A 19,766-nucleotide genomic window follows, 5' to 3' on the forward strand; every position below is an offset into this window, starting at 1 on the left:
GCTTCCATTTCCAAGCCAGTAAATCAGTGGATTAACAGACAATTAAACGAATAAATGCAACAAAGAAAGACCAACTCACATCTCAAGCATCTAGATTTTTCTATTGTGCGCTTCGTGAATAGGTTTTAGGATAGCATCCATCCGTTGTAAGAGGTTTCCGAATAAGATTTGGGAGGGAAATTAAACGTACGATATAAAATGAATCCCAACTTCAGAAATGCAAAAAATGAAAATGGAAAGGAGACAAACTGGATCTCGTTGTTGTGGCAACACAGGGAGTAAGTTTTCTCTCTGAAACTGCGTCTGTTCAATACGGAGCGATGTAACTTACATCATTTTGCACAGTTCCCGTCCACGCCTTCTTCTCCTCAGGTGCGAGCTCCGCTGTGTCTTTTCCGTTCCTTGTTTCTCTTTCTGTGTAGAAGCTGCTCCCCCCCACACTTTGCCCTGTGATCTCACTCAGAGTTTGAGCGCACCGACTAGACGTAGAAATCCATGACCAATTAATGTGGAATAAAACACGTATCCAGATCCGGGCAAATTAGAACAGCCCAGTAGGAGGCTGGTGCACCAAACAACCAAGACACCCTAAAATGATAGAATATTCCTTTGAGCCAATACTCGTAGTTTCCTTACTAAATGCTCAGGTCATTCTCCACTTGGACTGGAATGTCTTCTCCGTGGAAGCAAGTGATAGCTGAAGAGTTATGTGCTGCAGCCTCCGGGAGCAGAAAAGAAAACGTCTTGTCTTGTTAGTCAGGCTGGGAGCTCGTGTTGCTGCTGTGTTATGTGTATGTATCTGTCTGTACCCGGTGTGGACAGACGGGTACCAGTGTGTATGTGTGCATCCAGTGGCACTGTAGAGAAAGCATCATAGTGCTGGTATTGTTCAGGGCAATATTGCTTCCATCCAGGAATGGTTGAAATGCATGAAATTCCCTGCCATGTTTGCTACCCGCCCCTCCCCGTGTGAAGATTGTGTTTCTGTTTTTCTCCTAAAATACAAACAGCAATGCAGGTTGCACCATTGCCAGATTGGCGAGTGGTGTGCCAAAGAAGGCACGCTTCCTGCCAACGGTGCCCTGACAGACAGGAGTCGATCAGAATAACTAGAATGCGGGAGGAGAAAAGACCTCACGGCAGAGCACAACCGACGGCTCCTCTGGGAATGGCCGGAGACGCCTGTCGCCGGCCACGACAGCCCATCTTATTCACAAACAGGCCTGAGCAGACGCAGAGCTAAGGAGTGGAATTACAATATCCTTTAAAATATCCTTTCCACTCCATCTTGGCCTGTAGATGGTCACGACGTTGAGTTGTGACTTAGGAGATATTTTCAGAAGTGCTCCACCAAGATGCACTGTGTATGTGTGTGTGTGTGTGTGTGTGTGTGTGTGTGTGTGTGTGTGTGTGTGTGTGTGTGTGTGTGTGCTATTAAGATAGTATTTCCTAGGGACAAAGATTGAGCCAGTGTAACGTTTTGCTAATCCCATGCCTTGGGAGTAAATGGGAGGTGACACAGCATAACTGGAGGAGTCGTTTGGAGAGTGATACCGTTCTTGGGCAGCATGCTGATGCTTGAGTAGGACGCCAGACGGCGGTTGACGGCACGTGCCAGGGTCCAGGGCTCTGGCAGGCCACTCAAAAACATGGCCTGGACGCATCCTCCATTAGCCCAGGAGGGCAGGGAAAGGGCCGGGTCCTTTGTAGTAGAAGCCCAGGCTGTCTGTCTCGAAGGCTGGACTACACGTCGCTGGGGGGTTGGCGATGAGTGGAAAGCTGTCTCTTCCCCGGCAAGCTGCTGCCCTGTCCAGTTCACGCTCATCTCCTCTGCCACCACGGGCTCCCGTGTGCTGCTGTGTCTGCCCGTCGCTCCCACACTTTCCTCTGAGGGCTGAATCCCGCATCCAGGTTCTCAGCAGCAGCGGGGCGGTGTCAGTGGGAATTAACCGCGCCTTCACTCATAGGCTTTTTACCGGTGCGTATTTACATACCTTCCAGATTGTGGCCTTTGGGTAGGGGACCTGTAGGACACCCGGAGCAGCGCGGTGGAGCGGGGACTTCTCTTCTTCCCGACATCCGCTGTGCTCTGGCGGGGCTCTTGATAAATAAACTGACTGCCAGAAATGAAACACACAGCACGTGGCCTGGCTTGAGGTTCAGGAATCAAAATGAACGTGCAGCAGTAGCATCGGAGGGTTGGGGTGGACTTCCCTTTGGAGGGAGCAGGTGTCTAGAATGCAGAATTTGGGAGAAAAAAGACCAATGATAAGTCCTTTGTGGTTCCTAAAATCTGCGTGACGCCAGGTTGGCCCAGCTTTAAACATCTCTCCACGCGCCTGCGGACCTCGTTCCCATCCTTTGCTTCTTCTGCCTGCCGCCGTGAGCGGGTGGTTGTCAACCATCAACCGTCAGGTGAGCAGACCTGGGAATACGTAGCGGGAAATACCCAGGAGACTTATCAGAATGAATTTTCTTGGCCTGTCCTTCCTACCCTGAAATCTTGGGGCCTTGAATGCGTATTAATTTTAGCTGGCGTGCTTAAAGGATTTATGCCATCCATCTCTTTGGAGGTTTTATTGGTGTTTTAAGACACGCAGGGCTTTACCTGCGTATTGAATGTCTTCCTGTTCTGCTTGACGGACGTGAGCCGAGGGAACCGGCGTGCGCGACCTTCAGAGCGCGCCGGTAACAAGCTGAGCTGTGTGATGCGCAGCCTCAGTTTCTGGACCTACGAAAGGGAAGCAGCGTAGATTAGGCTGCTCTCCGTGTGAGGAAGAGCTTTCACCCACGGACGCCTCCCCACCGAGTTCGATTTTGACAGTGTCGTTTTAGCTAAAACACCGGAAGTTGCTTCCAAGTTGGCTTCAGAAGTGAAGTGTTTTGTGTTTGTAACAAATCCCCTAGCTTTTCCTCTCCTGTCCTTTCCACACTCTCAACTATTTTTTTTTAAATTAAAGTCACCCTGGGCTGGGAAGGTGGCTCAGTGGTAGAGTGCTTGCCTTGCATGCATGAGGCCCTGGGTTCGATTCCTCAGCACCACATTAGCAGAAAAAGCTGGAAGTGGCGCTGTGGCTCAAGTGGTAGAGCGCTCTCCTTGAGCTGAAGAGCTGAGGGACAGCGCCCAGGCCCAGAGTTCAGCCCCATGACCGACAACAACAACAGCAAAAAAGATCCCCTAGATAAATCATCTTTTCAAGTCTGTGCTTCTTTAAAATGCTTTTCAGGCATGCACACATGGATTCAATTTTAGGCATATTGCCCAGGCCACAGGGACAGGGTGCCATTACCTGGAGCACGCCAACTCACACCACCAAGTCCCGCTCAGAGAAGTCTGTTGGGTTGTCGTTGTTGTTCAGGTCAATTTCTGAACCATTCCACTCCCTGGGAAGCTGTGTGGGGTAGAGGAGAGGTGGCCAAGTTCATCCGCTGATGAAGTGCGTGTCCTGTCCCTTCACCACCCATGGAAGGGCTGGCCGTGGACGAGTCCCAGCGATCCCCGTGGCTGCCTGCCATCACTATGGTCACCATCACGACCCGGTCCCACGCAAGGCCCCACCCCAGTCCTCCCGGCCTGTTTCCTCACAGCACAAGATACCCATGGGGTTCAAGGACCAGGCAAGGGAAGAGACCAGATAGCAGAATGCTTTTATCCACCACCCGGGCGTAGGTATCCGCGCTAAGGTCCTATTTTATATAGATCAGGATTCGAAGGAATTAAAGATAAGCCGGCTTCCTGGCTCGTCCGGGAAGCTTGCGGTGAAAGACGGTCTTGTTCTTTCGATCCACGGTGTGGTGGGGCTTTCCCTCTGGCTTCATAGATCACACACACCCCTGTGATCTCCACCTCCGGCCTAATCCTCCCGAACCCAATCTCCTTATCTGCACCAGGGCCGATTACTTCCCACTTGTCGGCAGCGTTTGGGGATGGGGGTGTTGGATGGCAGGATGTGTGCCAGGCACAGGGCTGGAGACCTAGAAGCGGGCAAGGAAGACCGGCGGCGGCGGCGGCGTAAGGCATCTGTGTTTTCAGGTTCACACGTAAACTGTGGTCTGTCCACCCCACCCAGGGATGAACACCTGAAGCACGGAGCCCTGTGACACAGAAATAAAACAGGGATGGAAGCCAGCACCGTGTCTCACACCCGTCATCCTAGCTACTCAGGAGATCTGAGGATTGTGGTTCAAAGCCAGCTCAGGCAGGAAAGTCCACGAGACTCTTTATCTGGAATGAGCCACCCAAAATCCACAAGTGGAACTGTGGCTTAAGTGGTAGAGCACTAGCCTTGAGCAAAAAAAGCGTGGGGATAGCGCCCAGGCCCTGAGTTCAAGCCTCAGGTCTCTCTCTCTCTCAGTCTCTCTGTCTCTGTCTCTCTGTCTCTGTCTCTCTCTCACACACACACACACAGATGGAGGAAATGCTGGTGATACAGTTATAAGAGAAAAGAGTTCATCACTGGCAACGCCATTCCTAATGAAACACATGTCACCTTTGGGAATGGAAGCATTCTGTGAAATGGCTTTGGCCTCCATGAGTGTGGAATCCCTCCCAGCCCGAGTTCTCTTCCCGGGTCAGTAGCCCTGATTCTGACGATGTAGGATCAAGGGCCGCACAGGAAGGGCGGCTCTTCGGGGATGAGCATTAAGGAGTGAGGACAACATCAGGATGTGGGGGAATATCCTAAGGGTCCACCTTCAGGAGCGGGCGGAGACCACTGGAGCAGCTGGAAGGGGAGAGCGTGGGACTCGGAGGAGGTGAAAGGTGAAACGAATGTTTGATGAGCTGAGAATGAATGCAGAATGACAGGCAGTAAACAGCCGCCGTCTCAGCTGATGTTTGAGGATTGTGCTACTAGAAGGGAAGGAGGAGGGAAAAGAAAAAGGGATAGTGAAAGGAAGGAGGGAGAAAGAAGGGAGGGAGGGAAGGAGGGAGAGAGGCAGGGAGGGGAGGGAGGGAGGGGAAAAAGAAAAGGGATAGAGGCAGGAAGGAAGGAAGAAAGGAAGGAAGGAAGGAAAGAAGGAAGGAAGGAAGGAAGGGAGGAAGGAAAAGAAGGTAGGCAGGCAGGCAGGCATACTGATGCTATTACACACACAGGAAAACCTTTCCAGGCTCTGGGCAGCTCTCATACAATGGGATTTCTCAGTCAGTGGCAGTTGGACCCCTCTTTGTACAGCTGGGCAGTGTTCTGGCATGTTGGGGCAGGATCGCAGAGACCAGGAAGGGGTGTACAGGGCGGCCTTCCTCTCCCTTCTCCCTGCCCAACAAGGCAAAGACTTCCTGGCCCTGGTATCAGAAGTGCTGGAGAAATTGGCTCCGAACGTCCTTGGGTTGGAGAAAGGTCAGCTTGGAGGCTGTGTAGCCCACAGACTTCAGGAAGCTTCTCCATCTCAGGGAGTCTGCGTTCATAATCACAGAAAGAGGTCCCCAAAACCAGTTTCCCAAGAAATCACGTTGCACCAGCCTGGGCACGGATGCTAATCTGGTATTTCAGAGGAATCGCATTACTGCGCTACTTATTAATTACCCACCTGGACGTAGGAGACTTCGTTGCCTTACCATTTAACTGCAGACTATGGAAACCAAGGAGGTGTAAAACCTGGCCAGGCGTAGCATTTTTAATGCCAAAGGAAGTGGGAAACACGGGTCCGTGAAGGATACCCCCACCAGATGCTCTGGCCTGCGATGAAACCAGAGAGAACATTCTAGTTCCTGCGCCTCTACCCCGTCTCCGGCGATGCCTGGTGTCAGACACAGAAGGAAGGTATTGCTTTACAGCTGTTCGTGTAATACCTTGCAGCTGTGCGTGCCATTGTTACTGCCTGCACTATGCGTGGTCCCAAGAAGGACCCACTGTACACTTTCCACGGGAAGCTGGCTGTGGGTTATGCTGGGGTGAGTCCGCCATGGATCTACAAGGCGAAGGGCACGCGGTGAGGAGCTGGGCCTGTAGAATGCAGTAAATCCTGCGTTCTAGTTACCTAATTACTTAAAACTTACATCCCATCTCTCTTTTGATCCTACTTACCGTAATATTAGAGGATTTAGCGGCCTTAAGATCTTTTGCCCTTCAGTTATTCATTAGCTTGATGTTCTACCTAATCCCAGCTTCCATTCGGAGAGAAGTCGGTTAATATCATAAGCTGTCAGCGTTTAGCAGGTTTGTAAAAACACAGTGTACCTTTAGAAACAAAGGATGAAAAGAGATTTTTTTTTTCCTTTGTGTGGTTTGGTTGTGTTTTGAAAGCCACTAAAAACTTTGTGGATGAATAAAGGTAACTGTTGACATTGTAAGCATTCACGTCCAGCTTCACCTCCACCTCCACCTCTGGACTTGTGCAAGAAAACAGTTGGGCACGGCGCCGGTGCCTCCTACCTGTCTTCCTAGCTACTCAGAAGGCTGAGATCTGAGGATCAGGGTTCAAAGCCAGCCCAGGCAGGAGAGTCCCCATGAGATTCTTATCTCCAGTTAACTACTCAAAAAAACAGAAGTGGCGCTGTGGCTCAAGTGGTAGAGCACTATACCTTTGGCACAAAAGAGGCTCAGAGACAGCGCCCAGGCCCTGAGTTCAAGCCCATAGCCAACAAAACAGAAAGAAAGAAAGAAAGAAAGAAAGAAAGAAAGAAAGAAAGAAAGAAAGAAAGAAAGAAAGAAAGAAAGAAAGAAAGAAAGAAAGAAAGAAAGAAAGAAAGAAAGGAAGAGAGAAAGAAAGAGAGAAAGAAAGAAAAAGAAAGAAAGAAAGAAGAGAAAGAGAGAGAGAAGAAGGAAGGAAGGAAGGAAGGAAGGAAGGAGTTGTTAAACCAGGTGTTAAACCAGCCTCAAATATGCAGTAGGCAAGAAGCTATTTCTGCTCTTTTTAAAATTATCTTTAAGGAGGTACCATCCAACAAAGCAATGAAATGAATACAGCACACCTTGATTGGTGTCACCTCCTACCCTGACTCACCCCTTCCCTTCTTTTTCTCAATTTTGTGGTTTACACAAGGAATTCTTGACTGCATTCTCTCCCCCCATTTGTCTTCTTCTTTCCTCTTGCCTCCTCCCTTGCAGGTACCCATTTCCTGGTGTTGATTCTGTTGAGCTGGGTCCTAGTCTTTCTAAATGATTACACTATTTAAGCTCTCCGTAGAGTCTATTATACTGCAGTTAATTCATTTGTAACCCCTTGCGCACGGCCCTATGTGTTTATTTATAGAGTTACAGGCACATCCAAGCTCCCACAAACGAAGGAAACCATACAACCTTCGTTCCTCTGGGTCTGGCTTACTTCACTTAGAATATTTTTCCCCAAGTCTTTCCATTCTCCTACAAATGGTACAGTTATCAGTCTTTCTAATGGATGAGTAAAATTCCATTGTATGTATATACCACACCGATCTCAATCCAGTCATCCACTGAGAGGCATCTGAGTGGATTTCATATCTTGGCTATGGTGAGCAGTGCTGCGATGAACACGGTTGTGCTGGTGGCTTTACTGAAACCTTGCTTGTGTTTTCCATTGGATAGATGCCCAGGAGTGAGACACAGGGTGGAGTTCTAGGTTAAGTTTATGAGGAACCTCCATACTGTTTTCTGGAGTAGTTGAAGAAACTTGCATGACCACTCAACAGGATGATGTTTGTCTGGGGCATCTAGGTGAGGTTACCTGTCCTGACTCTGGAAGCTTCCAGAGGCTGCGTGAATTCCTTGACCTGAGCCGCCTCCCTCCACCCCTCCCTCTCTCCCTCGGCCTTCAAAGCCAGCACTGTCCCCTCCTCTATGGCTTCCCTGTGAACACAGCCAGGGCGGTCTCTTGCTTACGAGTCTGCATGGGTCAGACTGGACGGTCCAAGCTGTCCTGGGGAAAACCCACCTGGGCCTTTCTCCCTCTTCGCAGAGGAAAGGGCTGTGAGGTCACAGAGCCACATGTAGGAAGAATTAGGATGTGGTCATCATTGAGAGTTCACCTTCCGCCTCACTGCCTCATTGGGAGCAGGGAGAAATCCCAGACCAGACCAGGAAGACGCTTCGTTGTGTTCATTTAAAGACATACTAGCTGCGAGTGATTCGGCTTTGAAGCCAAATGACTCCAGTCACAGTCCTCAGCTAAGGGTCCTCCCCGAGCCCTTCTCCCAGCAGAGACGGTGCCTAGGTAACGGAGCTGGGCGCTGGGGAGAGCGCGTGGGGATGCGGGGCGGCGGGCGCCCCCTTGGGAGCTGGAAGGATGGTCGTCCATGTTCTTCTTCATTCCCATGTGTCACCCAGCACCCAAGAGGTCGCGGGCTCCGCCATGACAGCTCTGTCGGCCTGCTGTGGAAACAGTAGGCCATCGTTTTCAACCTCGCTTTTAAAACAAAACACAAACCACCAAACCCACTATGTTTACACCCCACTGTTGGCCACTGGACCCAGAAAGCAAGCGCCAGCCGGGGCCTTCTGCCCCAGACACGGGGCTGTTTCATGACTCCCGCTCACCCTGGCCTCGCTTATTTCTAGGAGCAGCTCCACACGGCCTGCCGGGCTCCGCCTGCCTCCTCCTCCCGTGCCCGCCCTTCCTCCCTTGTGCATGGTCTGTGCTTACCCTCTAGGAAATCACAAGCAAACCCTGCACCCACCCACCCCCGCCCCACCCCGCCCCACCCCGGACCACCCTCTCTCTGCCTCCTTCCTGCACGACCGCACCTGCTGCCCCCGTCCTGTCCCCGCGCGGAGCAGAGCCAGCTCAGCTCCCCTCACCTCTGCGGCCCACGTCCTGCTGACTGCACCCCTCTGTCTGTGCCCCGCCAATCTGCTGGGCATCCCCCCCTCCCCAGGACCTCAGCCTGGCATCTCCCGTTCCCTCTGCCTCTGATCTCCTTCCCTTGGCTGCAGCTGGCTGCCCTTCCCTCCCTCATTTCTGCCGTGCCTTCTGGTTCTACATCAAGCCCTTCGTAGGTACTCAGGAAACACCGGATGAGTGTTTTTCATGGAGAAGCCACACTTGTCTTGCGAGCCCTCCGTGGGGCAGGCCGTGCGGGCCGCGAGCCCAAGGCCCTCCTCTGCGCGTGCTTTTTAATTTTAACTGTATTTATTCGGTGGATTCTGTCCCTGCCCATCATGGTCAAAACCACATTGGGCTCGAGATTTTGTGTGTGCTGTACAGTTCAGGTCCTGGTGCGTGCGTGCAGTAGGTGCTCAGTAAATGCGCGTTGAGTGAGTGAATGAGGGAACGCGGGCGTGGCTGGCACAGATTCCTCTCTGCCAACCCCATCCCGGCTTCCGTCAGAACCCCCTTCCTGCTTATTCGCTGGTTTTCAAACCTCTGTCTCTGCTGCTGCTATAAAGTTAGCCCCAAAGAGCAGAGGACCGGGCCTAACGGCTTCTGTGTGACACGGGCTCAGACGCCGCGTGAGCCAGCAAGAGGAAGGCCAGCCTTCCTGTGCCCAGATCAGGACTGGGCCCGAAGACCAGCACTCCCTGCGCTGAGGGGTGACCTGGGAAACCGGCAGTCCCCCTCCCCCCGACCCCGTCCCCCAAGGACGGGCTTTGGCGGCAGGAGCTGGACCCGAAGCTTCCTGATCACTGGGACTGTGGCCCTGACACCTGCACTGGCAGCCACTGCCTCTGTGTCCTGGGCTCCCGGGAATCTAGATAAGCAGCCCACGGCGGTGCCGCGTGACTCCTAGAGCAGTCTCACCACCCTCTCCCGCCGCAGACTGGCAAAGGGCCGGTGGAAGGGACTCTGAGCCAGCCACTCGCTGGCTGCTTTCCGTTCCCTTGCTCTGTGGCTTTGCAACTCCCTCCTAACCTCTCTGAATCTGAGATTGTAATAGAAAAGCCCTACTGTGTTCTGATCTCCTTCACGTGGTAATTAAGGCAGTATCTAGAGATGTACAGGAGATGGAAATGCCTGGCTTTCAGGCCACAGAGGCCGGGAAGGGAGAGAGGGAAGGAAGGAGGGAGGAAGGGAGGGAGGAAAGAAGGAAGGAAGGAAGGAAGGAAGGAAGGAAGGAAGGAAGGAAGGAAGGAAGGAAGGAAGGAAGGGGAAGGGGAAGGGGAAGGGGAAGGGGAAGGGGAAGGGGAAGGGAAGGGAAGGGAAGGGAGGAGGGAAGGAGGGATTCAATAAAGTATTCTCAGCAAAGATTGACTATTATCAAAACCATGAACTCAGGGTGAAGGGAAAGAGAAGAAAGAGGGAGCTTTGGGGAGAAGACTGTGTGTAAGGTGGAATTATCAGGGAACACCTTGTTTCTTGGTGCAGTGATTTAAATGATGAAAAACACCGGAACCCATGACGTTACATACAGAGAAACTTCCGGGCCAGGGTCACGGCGCCTCCAGTTCTTAAAGTGGGCAGTGGTTGTGTGGTTCTGGGGACAGAAGATCCCTGACGATGGGGACCGTGGGACCAGCTGAGCCCCGAGGTGCAGGCAGAGGGGCGTTGTGCCCACTGGGCCATGAGGAAAGCTGTATTTTCCCCCACCATCCGTCCGGTATTCCTGGCACCGCACTATTGAGTAATGCACTCATGGTTGTTCTCTGTCTTGGATACGTCCACTTTCCAATGAGAAGCAGTCCAGTTTTTTCTCTGAGAAACTAAATGGCGTGAGCAAAGTTGTGTTCCATTCGCTGGTTGGGTCCATCCTAACTCACATCTGTCACCCGTCACAGCTCCAAACAGCGACACGGAATATCGCGATCTTCTGGAAAGCATGCAACCGCTTGAACCACGCCTCCAGCCTTGCTTTGTGGTTGGCTCATTAGTGATAGAGCTGCAGAGACTTTTCTGCCCGGGATGGCTTTGAACCACTTTGTTCCTGGGTAGCTATGATTTTAGCTCTGTGGAGCTTTTACAGGTATAGCCAGACTGCTTGCAGATAGCAAGATGCACTCAGAAAGCTTATCATGACATTTAAAGAAAGCGTTCAATGACGCGACTCTCAAAAAGCAGTAACTATGTTCTTTCCTACTTCATACCCTGGAATAAAAAAAAAAATCTATTTGGTCATTCCAAGATGCATCAATAACAGCAGAGATTCCTTTCTTCCCTTTCCTCTCCTCTCCCTCCCCTCCTTTTCCTTTCCCTCCCTTTCTTCCCTCCTTGTTCTTCTCCTTCTCTTCCTCCCCTTCTTCCTCTTTCTTCTTAGAATAAGAGCGTTTCACACTCGGGGTCCTCACGCTCGTCAGATGACCTTCCCCTCGCTCTCAGCCTTATCCCGGAGAATGAGTGGCTTTGAATTTCTATTGTTGGTAATTAATTGAAAGAATAAGTCTTCATGAGAGGTGAATAAATATGCTTTATGAAGGCATCCCAGCGGTGCCCACGCAGAAGTTGTGTGTTTTAACTCCACCTCTGCCCCCGAGTGCAGCCCCCCGGTCTCTGTTAAGGCCTCCGTTCATTTCGTGTGCTCTTTACGTGGTGTGTTTGGACATCCGGAGACCCTGGCGCTGGGAAGAGAAGCAGGGAAAACTCCTTGATGCATCTCAGATTTCCCAAGCACGTTTTGCCTTAAGAATGACACCAGACACCTTCTGTGTATTTTCTCTGAATCGCCACAGGTCTGGGTGCAAATCACGGCTACCCCACAAGGGCCCAGCCGATGAGAATTTAAGTGGCACATCATCCGAGCTCCGAGACCAGCCCGTGACTGTGCACTGTGTGGCCACAGACATCTCCGGCCGCTCCTACCCTTGGCCAGGACGCCCTCCTCGCCCCCGCCCCCGCCGTGGGCTGCAGGGTCCTCGATCCCCTGGGAAAGGGCGCTGAGAAGTGCCAGACCATGGCCCTAAACAAGAAGATGGATGTAGAATGGACACGTAGCCAAGGCCAAGGCCCTTGCTTCCTGCCCAGCAGTTGGCAGGGGACCCTTATTAGATTCTAAGTGGCCGTGATCTCCAAGATGGCCAATAAATAGGGTGGGCCACCTCCGGTGAGAACCAGCTGATGGGTTATTTTCCTCTTCTCTCCTTCCCACCCACCTCTCCGTGGTGACGTGTATTCCACGAACCACTCCATGCTCCACTTCTGACCACAGAGAGACCGCTTGCTATGAAGTTATTTTTTTAATCAGCGAGTCAGAGTACAGGTTTTGCGGGTGAACAGGCCGCTCTTCTCCTTCCTCTAGCCGTGACTGCTTCTCGGAGCTCTTGCGTTCTATTAAAATAACAATATCAAATTATGTAAATGCGCTAATTGCTTTATTGAAATTAATACCCTTCGTTAGCAAGTTAAACCTTGCGAAATGGCCGCTTTTATTAAAGAAAAAGAATGACGGAAGAGTGCTGGCTGTGTAAAGGCTAATGCAATTGGGTGAACTCAACAACTGGGAAGTGTCAATTAATGGGAGATTGTTAAATAATATTGTTTCCACCATCAATTTTCTCGCGTAGTTTTGGAAAATGGGCCTCTTGGAGTCACAGTGGTTGTCTTAGGCCTGAGGGGGAGTTTATACATGTTGTCTTTCTTTGGGGGGGGGGGTTGGTTTATTTTATCAAAATTGAAATTCGGCATTTTTGTATCACACGGCAATCAGGATATTTCTCCTCGGTGAATAAGGTTGTGTCGGAGACAGAAAACGGCGTCTGCTCTTGATGGTGGGGTGGAGAGGCCGCGTTCTACAGGGCAGGTGCTGGACAGCTGTATTGCAAATCTGAATTTTTAGATTCTCTAAGATGAGAAACAATGCCTACTCCCCTACCAGCCGCTGTGTTCACAGCGGCCTTCCCCGGGAAATGCCCGCACCCCGGCCGCCTCATCAGACCCGAATAGAGAAACCTATTTATGAAAATACCTGGTGGTTCCCGGCTGGTTGGAGGGAAGGGAATTTGGGGGCACTCATGTAATTTGCAGAATTGAGGTCAGCGGAGGAAGGGGGAGGGGTCGGCGCGCAGACCGAGGGGTTGGGTCACCCCGCCTCTCGGCTAGGAGACCTTCCAGGGTTCGTTCCGTGGACTGATGGGAAACGTGTCCACATGGGTAATCCGGTGTGTGAGAATCACAGCTGTCGCGTGTGGCTGGAACTGGAAATCAGCAACACAGAACTTCTGTGCTGTTAGCAGAGTGATCAGCAGGCCAGCGCACAGACTCCCGGCTTTTCTCAGGATCCACCACGGGGAACCGCTGGTTCTGAGATGCTCTGCACACTGTTGCCACCCAGCATCCTTTGCACTTCTCTGCGGAGACGAGGATTCCTGGGACAGAACACGTGTCTGCTTCCTGCGAGCCCGATCATTTCACCCTGGGAAGACGCAAATTACCTTCCATTTTCTTTTCTTTTTTTTGGCCAGTCCTGGGGCTTGAACTCAGGGCCTGGGCACTGTCCCTGAGCTGCTTTTTGCTCAAGGTTAGCGCTCTACCCCTTGAGCCACAGCACCACTTCTGGCTTTTTCTGTGTATGTGGGTTCTGAGGAATCGAACCCGGGGCTTCGTGCGTGCTAGGCCAGCGCTCTACCACCGAGCCACCTTCCCAGCCCACCTTTGATTTTTTTAAAAAACAAAAAATATTAAGACATCACATCACAAAAGCCCCCGTGCTGGTTGTGTAAGAGATGTTACAACCCCACGGGCAGCTACCATCCAGCCGCACCCCAGCCGCAGCTCAGAGAGAAACAGGTTTGATTTTTAGCCGTGCCCACAGCTTCCAGCAAGATGTTTCCCTCTGGGGTTGGCGGGGGGCTCCTGGGCCTGCGGGGTGAGATTCCTCGTCTGTGCTCTGAGGGCATCTTCTCTGGAGTCCGTCCTCCTTTATCCAGCTCTGGAGATGAAACCTCCATCTCTGGATGGGGCTCCGGAGCCCGCGGATGGTTGAATGGGGTCACGAAGGAAGGTGAAGCTCGGATCTTGGAGAAGGAAGGGATTCTGTTGGGGATTTTTCCTCCTCTGACAAAAAGAAAATGTCTCTTTCCTGCTTCACCCGCTTCCATCACTTGATACCACGTGGCTGTATTTTGCCCCTCTAGACATTCGGCATCATTGAAACTCATTTCCTTGACGCTGGGTGGTTGCGACAGTATCAATTTCTCTGAGATGGTTTTTTTTTTTTGAGATACTTAAGACTATTGACTTGCCTCGCGACCGGTCCCAGACTGCCGCGCTTGTGCGTGTGTGAGTGTGTGCATGTGTGAGTGTGTGAGTGTGTGCGTGTGTGTGTGCGTGTGTGTGTGCGTGTGTGCATGTGTGTGTGCATGTGTGTGCGTGTGTGCATGTGTGTGCGTGTGTGTGCGCATGTGTGTGTGCGTGTGCGTGTGTGTGTGTGCGTGCGTGTGCGTGTGTGTGCATGTGTGTGTGTGTGTGCGTGCGTGTGTGTGTGCGTGTGTGCACGTGTCTGTGTGCGTGCGTGTGTGCATGTGTGAGTGTGCGTGTGTGCGTGTGTGCGCGTGTGTGTGTGCGCGCGTGTGTGTGAGTGTGCGCGTGTGCGTGTGTGTGTGCGTGTGTGTGAGTGTGTGCGTGTGAGTGTGCGTGTGTGCGCGTGTGTGTGCGTGTGTGCATGTGGGGGGGTGTTATCTCTCTCTCTAAGAGTATTTCCTTCCTGTGCATCGCTCCCATGCTATTCTCTTGTCACTGAGCCTGGCACATAGTAAGTGCTCATTAAATATTTGTTAAGTGAGTAAGTAGCTGTCACTTTCCCCTGCTCTCGCAGCGTGTCTGGGAAATGGTATTTTCTTCTCCCTTTCCCAGCTTCCTACTGCTAATTCGCTCAAGCTTTGGAAATCAGGAATGATGATGTTGTGTGCAAATCAGGAATCACTAGCACAGGAGTGAGGATCGTAGTCTTTTGAAGGGTAAAAAGAAAAGAATAGCCCGCCCCTTCCCCCCCTTTTTGTCGCACTGATTTTCATGATTTTCAATCCTGACTGCGGACAAGGCTGTTGAAAACCTTGCTTCTTGCTTTGAAGCTGAGCGCGTGAGTCCAAGATATCCTGGGAGGGCTGAAGGCAAAACAGGTGACATATTTCTGTACCTCCTTTTCCTTCGGATAGACGGTACTCACACCCTGACATGCCGCCAGAAACAAAGCTGTGGAGATGCCACCAGGCCATTACTGTGTTTGGGTCTGTTTTTAATTACATTTCTTTTAGATTTTTGTTTTCTAAAGCCATCCGGGGAGAGAGATGCATCCTCCGTGAATGTAAACATCCATTATGTAAAACGTTAAGTGTGTCTGAGGGTTTGCAAAGTGTAAACTTTACACTTAAGGCCGCATTTAGTGGACATGATGAGATTTGAGATCCATTATAGGTAGGATTTAAAAAAAAAAAAAAGGAGAGGGAGAACTGAATAACCACATTGTCTTCCAGAAAATGAAAAAAAAAAGAAAGAATGAAAGAAAAGACAAGGATGAGCTCCTGTATTTCCCTCCTCACGGTCACATGATTGACAGCTTGCTGTTTTGAATGTCGGTGGGGCTTTTAAGAGTTGCCGGTCAGCGTCGGTACCATCCCCTCCTCCCCCAGCTCTGAGTGTTCAGGGGACAAGAAGATTTCTCATTAGTGACAAGGAGTGACACTTCATTGTGCATGGGTGGTTTTCTGACAGAGATAAATGACACGGTTCGAGTTTCCAAGAAAATATTATTCCTCCATTGAACGGTGGACTCTGCCGCCATCATTCCCAGTTACAACAAGCCGTGCCAGGGATGGACGTACTGGCGTTGGAATGTGGAGCCTGGAGACCACAGACGTGGCCGTGTTCCCCTCGGGGTATGGAAGGCCGCCCGTGGCAGGATGCATCCATTGGACTCTACAGGGGACACGCACGGTGCATGATTGGCAGAGAAAACTCGCCGTTTGCTTCAAGTTTTTTATTTGCTTGTTTGGTTTTGGTTGATCGTGGGACTTGAACTCGGCCTGGGCGCTGTCCCTCAGCTCTTCAGCTCAAGGCGAGCGCTCTACAGCTTGAGCCATGGCGCCACTTCTGGTTTTCTGGGTGGTTTATTGGAGATAAAGAGTCTCACAGACTTTCCTGCCTGGGTGGGGTTTGAACCTCGCAGATCTCAGCCTCCAGAGTAGCTAGGATGACAGGCGTGAGCCACCGGGACCTGGCTTTGCTTGAAGTTTTTGGACAGGACCTGTGTTTTGCTCTCTGAAGATCTCCATTACTGGTCACCTCTGACCTCCTACCGTTCCCAAGGCTCACAGTCCCTTCACCAGCAGGAAGCAGGTGCAGGTACCTGGGGCATGGGGTGGGGAGGCCTGGGCATACCCAGCCACGACGCCCCGGGCTAGCTCACGCCCAGCACCTCCTCTCTGCAGCTGAGCCAGGCCTCCCCGATGATCAGCCTGGCCACCCGGTGAAGCTGAGTTTATGAGATTTTTGCCCAGGGCCATAGAAGCGGTCCCTGTCACCGCTAGAACAGAGATTTGGGGGAAAAGGCCATCCGTGTCGCTCTTGATCAGGCCCCGTTTTTAAGTTCATTGGCTAACCTCGGGCACTCAGACAGTTTCCAGCACGGGGCCGTCAAAGCGTGGCAAGTGGACGAGCCGGGAGCGATCCTCTCCAGGATTCCGAGAGCCGTGGCAGCCGCGCGCGCGCGTGCCCACACACATTGCCCGGGAGGTGGGAACATCTTTGTGATCAGCCATGCCGGCGGCCACCGAGCCTCAGCCCCGGCCCAGGACTTCCAGAAGCCTGCCTTCACCATTTGCCCGCTGCTTCTTCAGGAAGAGAAGCCCCAGCCGGAAAGCTGCCCTCCGCGGACAGTGTCCTCCTCCATTTTAACTCCGAGAGGGTTTAATGTGCTCCCGCTCGGGGTTCAGTTCCACGTGAGGGGCACACGGGCCTCTAGGGGTTTCCTGCATGGACGGGGCGTCCGGATGAAACACCCACACTGCATGGATTAAGAGCTCCGCATCCCAGCTGCGGGCATTCGGAGCTCTTCGTGGAGCGTTATTCCGGGCAAACGCACGGCTGGCTGCTTGTGGGAGAGACCCGATACATTTTCCCCGCCCGGCAGGGACTCTCTGGACGCCTTGAGGACGTGAGCGAGCGAGAAAGACCAGGCAGCCAGGCCCCTGTAAGAGTGCGCTCCAAGCCGGACCCTGGCGGTGGCTCACGCCTGTCATCCCAGCTTCTCAGGAGGCTGAGATGGATGGATGATCGTGGGTCATCGCCAGCCTGGGCAGGGAAGTCCTTGAGACCCTTATCTCCCATACAATGACCCCTCCCCCCAAATTAGCCAGAAGCTGGGGAGGGGGTGGAGGGAGGGAGGTGTGGTTCAATTGGTAGAGTGCTAGCCTTGAGCAAAAGAAGCTCAGCACCCAGGCCTTGAAGTCAAGCCCCAGGACCAATAATAATAATAATAATAAAAAGAAAGAAAGGAAGAATGTGTTCCAGATAGTTCCACAGGACGGTCCAGCCTGGATCCTGGGCCCCGGGGCTACCCTTATTAAGCAGCCCTTCCGCCCTTCTGTCCTCCTCCACCTGGCCCTGGCCCTCGGGCCGTGTTGTTCCTGTGTTCTCAGCCTTGGCACGCGTACAGGCCCCCACGGACTCCTGGCACTGCCGCCAATGCCTGGAAAGCAGAAGCTCCGTCGGTCGCACTAGGATCTGGACGGACCACGGTGAGGTGGAAGTCTCCGGAGGCATGCGATTCTGACCGCCTGTAGGCCGGCAGGGAGTGGCCGGCCGGATGCAGGGCAGAGCCCCGGGTTGGGCACGGTGCCCTCAGAGCAGCGGCTTCTCCCCTGGACACTTGGCTCGCAGAAACACTCACCGTGGGGCTGACAAAGTGACCCTTGGCCGGCCCCTTTGTGGATTATGGGAGCCGAAGGAAAGCCAGGCCAGGTGCCCAGGCCTTCTCCCGTGGGTCCAGATACCAGGGAAGTGGAGATCGGGAAGGATCATAGGTGGAGGCTAGCCTGAGACTCTTATCCAAATTCAAGCTGAAAAGCAAAAAACAAAGTGGGTATGGTCCAAGTAGTAAAGAACCTGCCTGGCAGGTGTAAGATCCTGGGGCTCCGTCCACAGTACCAGCAAAAGAGGAAGAAAGGGGGATGGAAGGAGGGAGGGAGGACGGGAGGGAAGGAAGAAAGAGAGACACCATGTGAGAAAGAGAAGAAAAGGGGGGGTGGGGAGGAGAAAGACAACTGATCTCCCCTCCCTGGGCTTCAAGTCAGCAGGGAAACCAGCACCCAAACTCTGAAAGTTCCTCCTCCCGACTGCGTCCAGCCAAGAACGTCTAAACTCGCTGTGTGTGCGTCTGTGTCTTCATGGCCGTTTTAGCCCCCAGTGGCGGTTCTCAAATCAGGCAGAATTAAGGGGTGTCTCTCCCAGTCATGAGAATGGCTCGGGCCACGAGAACCCCAGTGCCCCCCATCCTGTAGTCCTGGGGTCCCTCCCGCCCCCACTGAGGGGAAACAACCCCCCTCCCACACGCGCCTCCTCCCTGCCTCTCAGCATCGGGCCCGCGAGCCCACGTCCCTGTGCACTCCCAGCAGAGAGTGAGTTTAAAAGTCCAATAATTGTGGACTAATGGTGCCTCGGTGGTAGCTCCAATATGCCAGTTAATGCATAATGGCTCCCAGCGTGAGACCTGATCAAAAAGCTTCAAAGCTGCTTGGCACCTGCTGCTCCTACAGGAGTCGTGGGGACCGAGGGTACCCCCAGGGGGGAGGCCACGTGAGCGCAGGGAAGTCCCGGAGACCGCGCAGGCGGCCGTCCTCACGGTGGAGAGGAAAGGAGGCTCCTTCCTCACCATCAGCAGACACCTGCGACTCCTCCATGAACACGCGTGGGCCAACAGGAGGGCGAGCGGGCGATCAACAGGTAGAAGCAGGCCACCTTGTCTCTCCTTTTCTTTTTTCTGTTTTGTCTTCTGTGTTTGGAAACCTTCCCATTAAGAGAACACAATATACAACTGCAAACGTAGATCCACCTCATTAGGAAAGAAAAAAAAAAGAGGAGTGTCTGAAATAAACCTCAGAGAGGAAGAATAGAGCTGTCATTTTCTTTAAGGACACTATTATGTGCGTATCGACAGGACAAACAGTAATAAAGTTAAATTAGAGCAACCGTAAGCGTGCCGGGTTGGTGGGAAGGAAGTCGACGATGTTTTGCTGTTGGAAAGGGAAGATGGACCTTTCCATCTGCCTAGCCAAGAGGCCCGGCCCTACCACCTCACCCCGAGAGCCTTCAGTGGGGGTCGAGGGCTGACACCCTGACCCCATGGATACACGGCAGGAATTCTGTTAAAACCCAGGATGTACTTGAGCAATCGTTACCTCCGAGTGTCTTCTAAACCCGGGGGACTGTGTCTTCTGGAGTTGAGTGACTCACCTAGGCCCAGTCAGCCTTCGAAGTTCAAGGTCAAATTCTGGGACTCAGCAAGATCCCAAGCTGACCGTGTCTGGAGATAGGTTAACCCGTTGGTTCAGGCTCACTAGGAAATCAGCCTGTTAAAGACAGACACGCACAAGTGCAGTGGTGATTCTGAAGTCTTTTTAGAAGCATACGTATCTGGGAATCCTGACTCCTGCCAGGTGCTGGTGGAGTCAGGTCCCCGAGTTCCTCCTTGCTGCGTGGCTCAGACAAGAAACAGTCGGGCGGGCGGGAGACGTCAGAGGCTTCCCCTGGACTTCCTGGCTGCCATAACTGGGCAACGGCCAGCAAGTTCCTTCATCCTCCTGCCCCGCCCCCTTGTTCTAGCCGCATGGATGGCTCTTGGGAGAGAAGCCACACAAGACAGGGCCACACCTTGGGAGTGACGGGCTTGCCCTTGTGATGTGGCGTAGGAGCTCGGGAAAGGGAAAATACAGTCGTTTTCTCTTCAAGCCCTTGGTGCCCTTTTCTTCTCTTGCTCTTTTCCTGGAGGA

The 19,766-nt window shown here is 52.5% G+C and overlaps 1 protein-coding gene across 5 annotated transcripts in view; it reads left to right on the forward strand.

The window, feature by feature from the left end:
- Positions 1-19,766, forward strand: part of Tenm2 (teneurin transmembrane protein 2) — a 634,115-nt gene that overhangs the window by 309,377 nt on the left and 304,972 nt on the right. Inside the window, exon 6 of one of the 5 annotated variants that reach the window (XM_042670218.1) lies at positions 5,204-5,224. The exons of the other annotated variants lie outside the window; for them this stretch is intronic. Within the exon in view, the coding sequence (XP_042526152.1) occupies positions 5,204-5,224 (21 nt within the window). The remainder of the gene's footprint in view (positions 1-5,203; positions 5,225-19,766) is intronic. 5 annotated transcript variants of the gene reach the window in all.

The sequence above is a fragment of the Dipodomys spectabilis genome, unplaced genomic scaffold, assembly GCF_019054845.1.
Source record: "Dipodomys spectabilis isolate Male_0828 unplaced genomic scaffold, ASM1905484v1 ptg000528l, whole genome shotgun sequence".
NCBI classification, from domain to species: Eukaryota; Metazoa; Chordata; class Mammalia; order Rodentia; family Heteromyidae; genus Dipodomys; species Dipodomys spectabilis.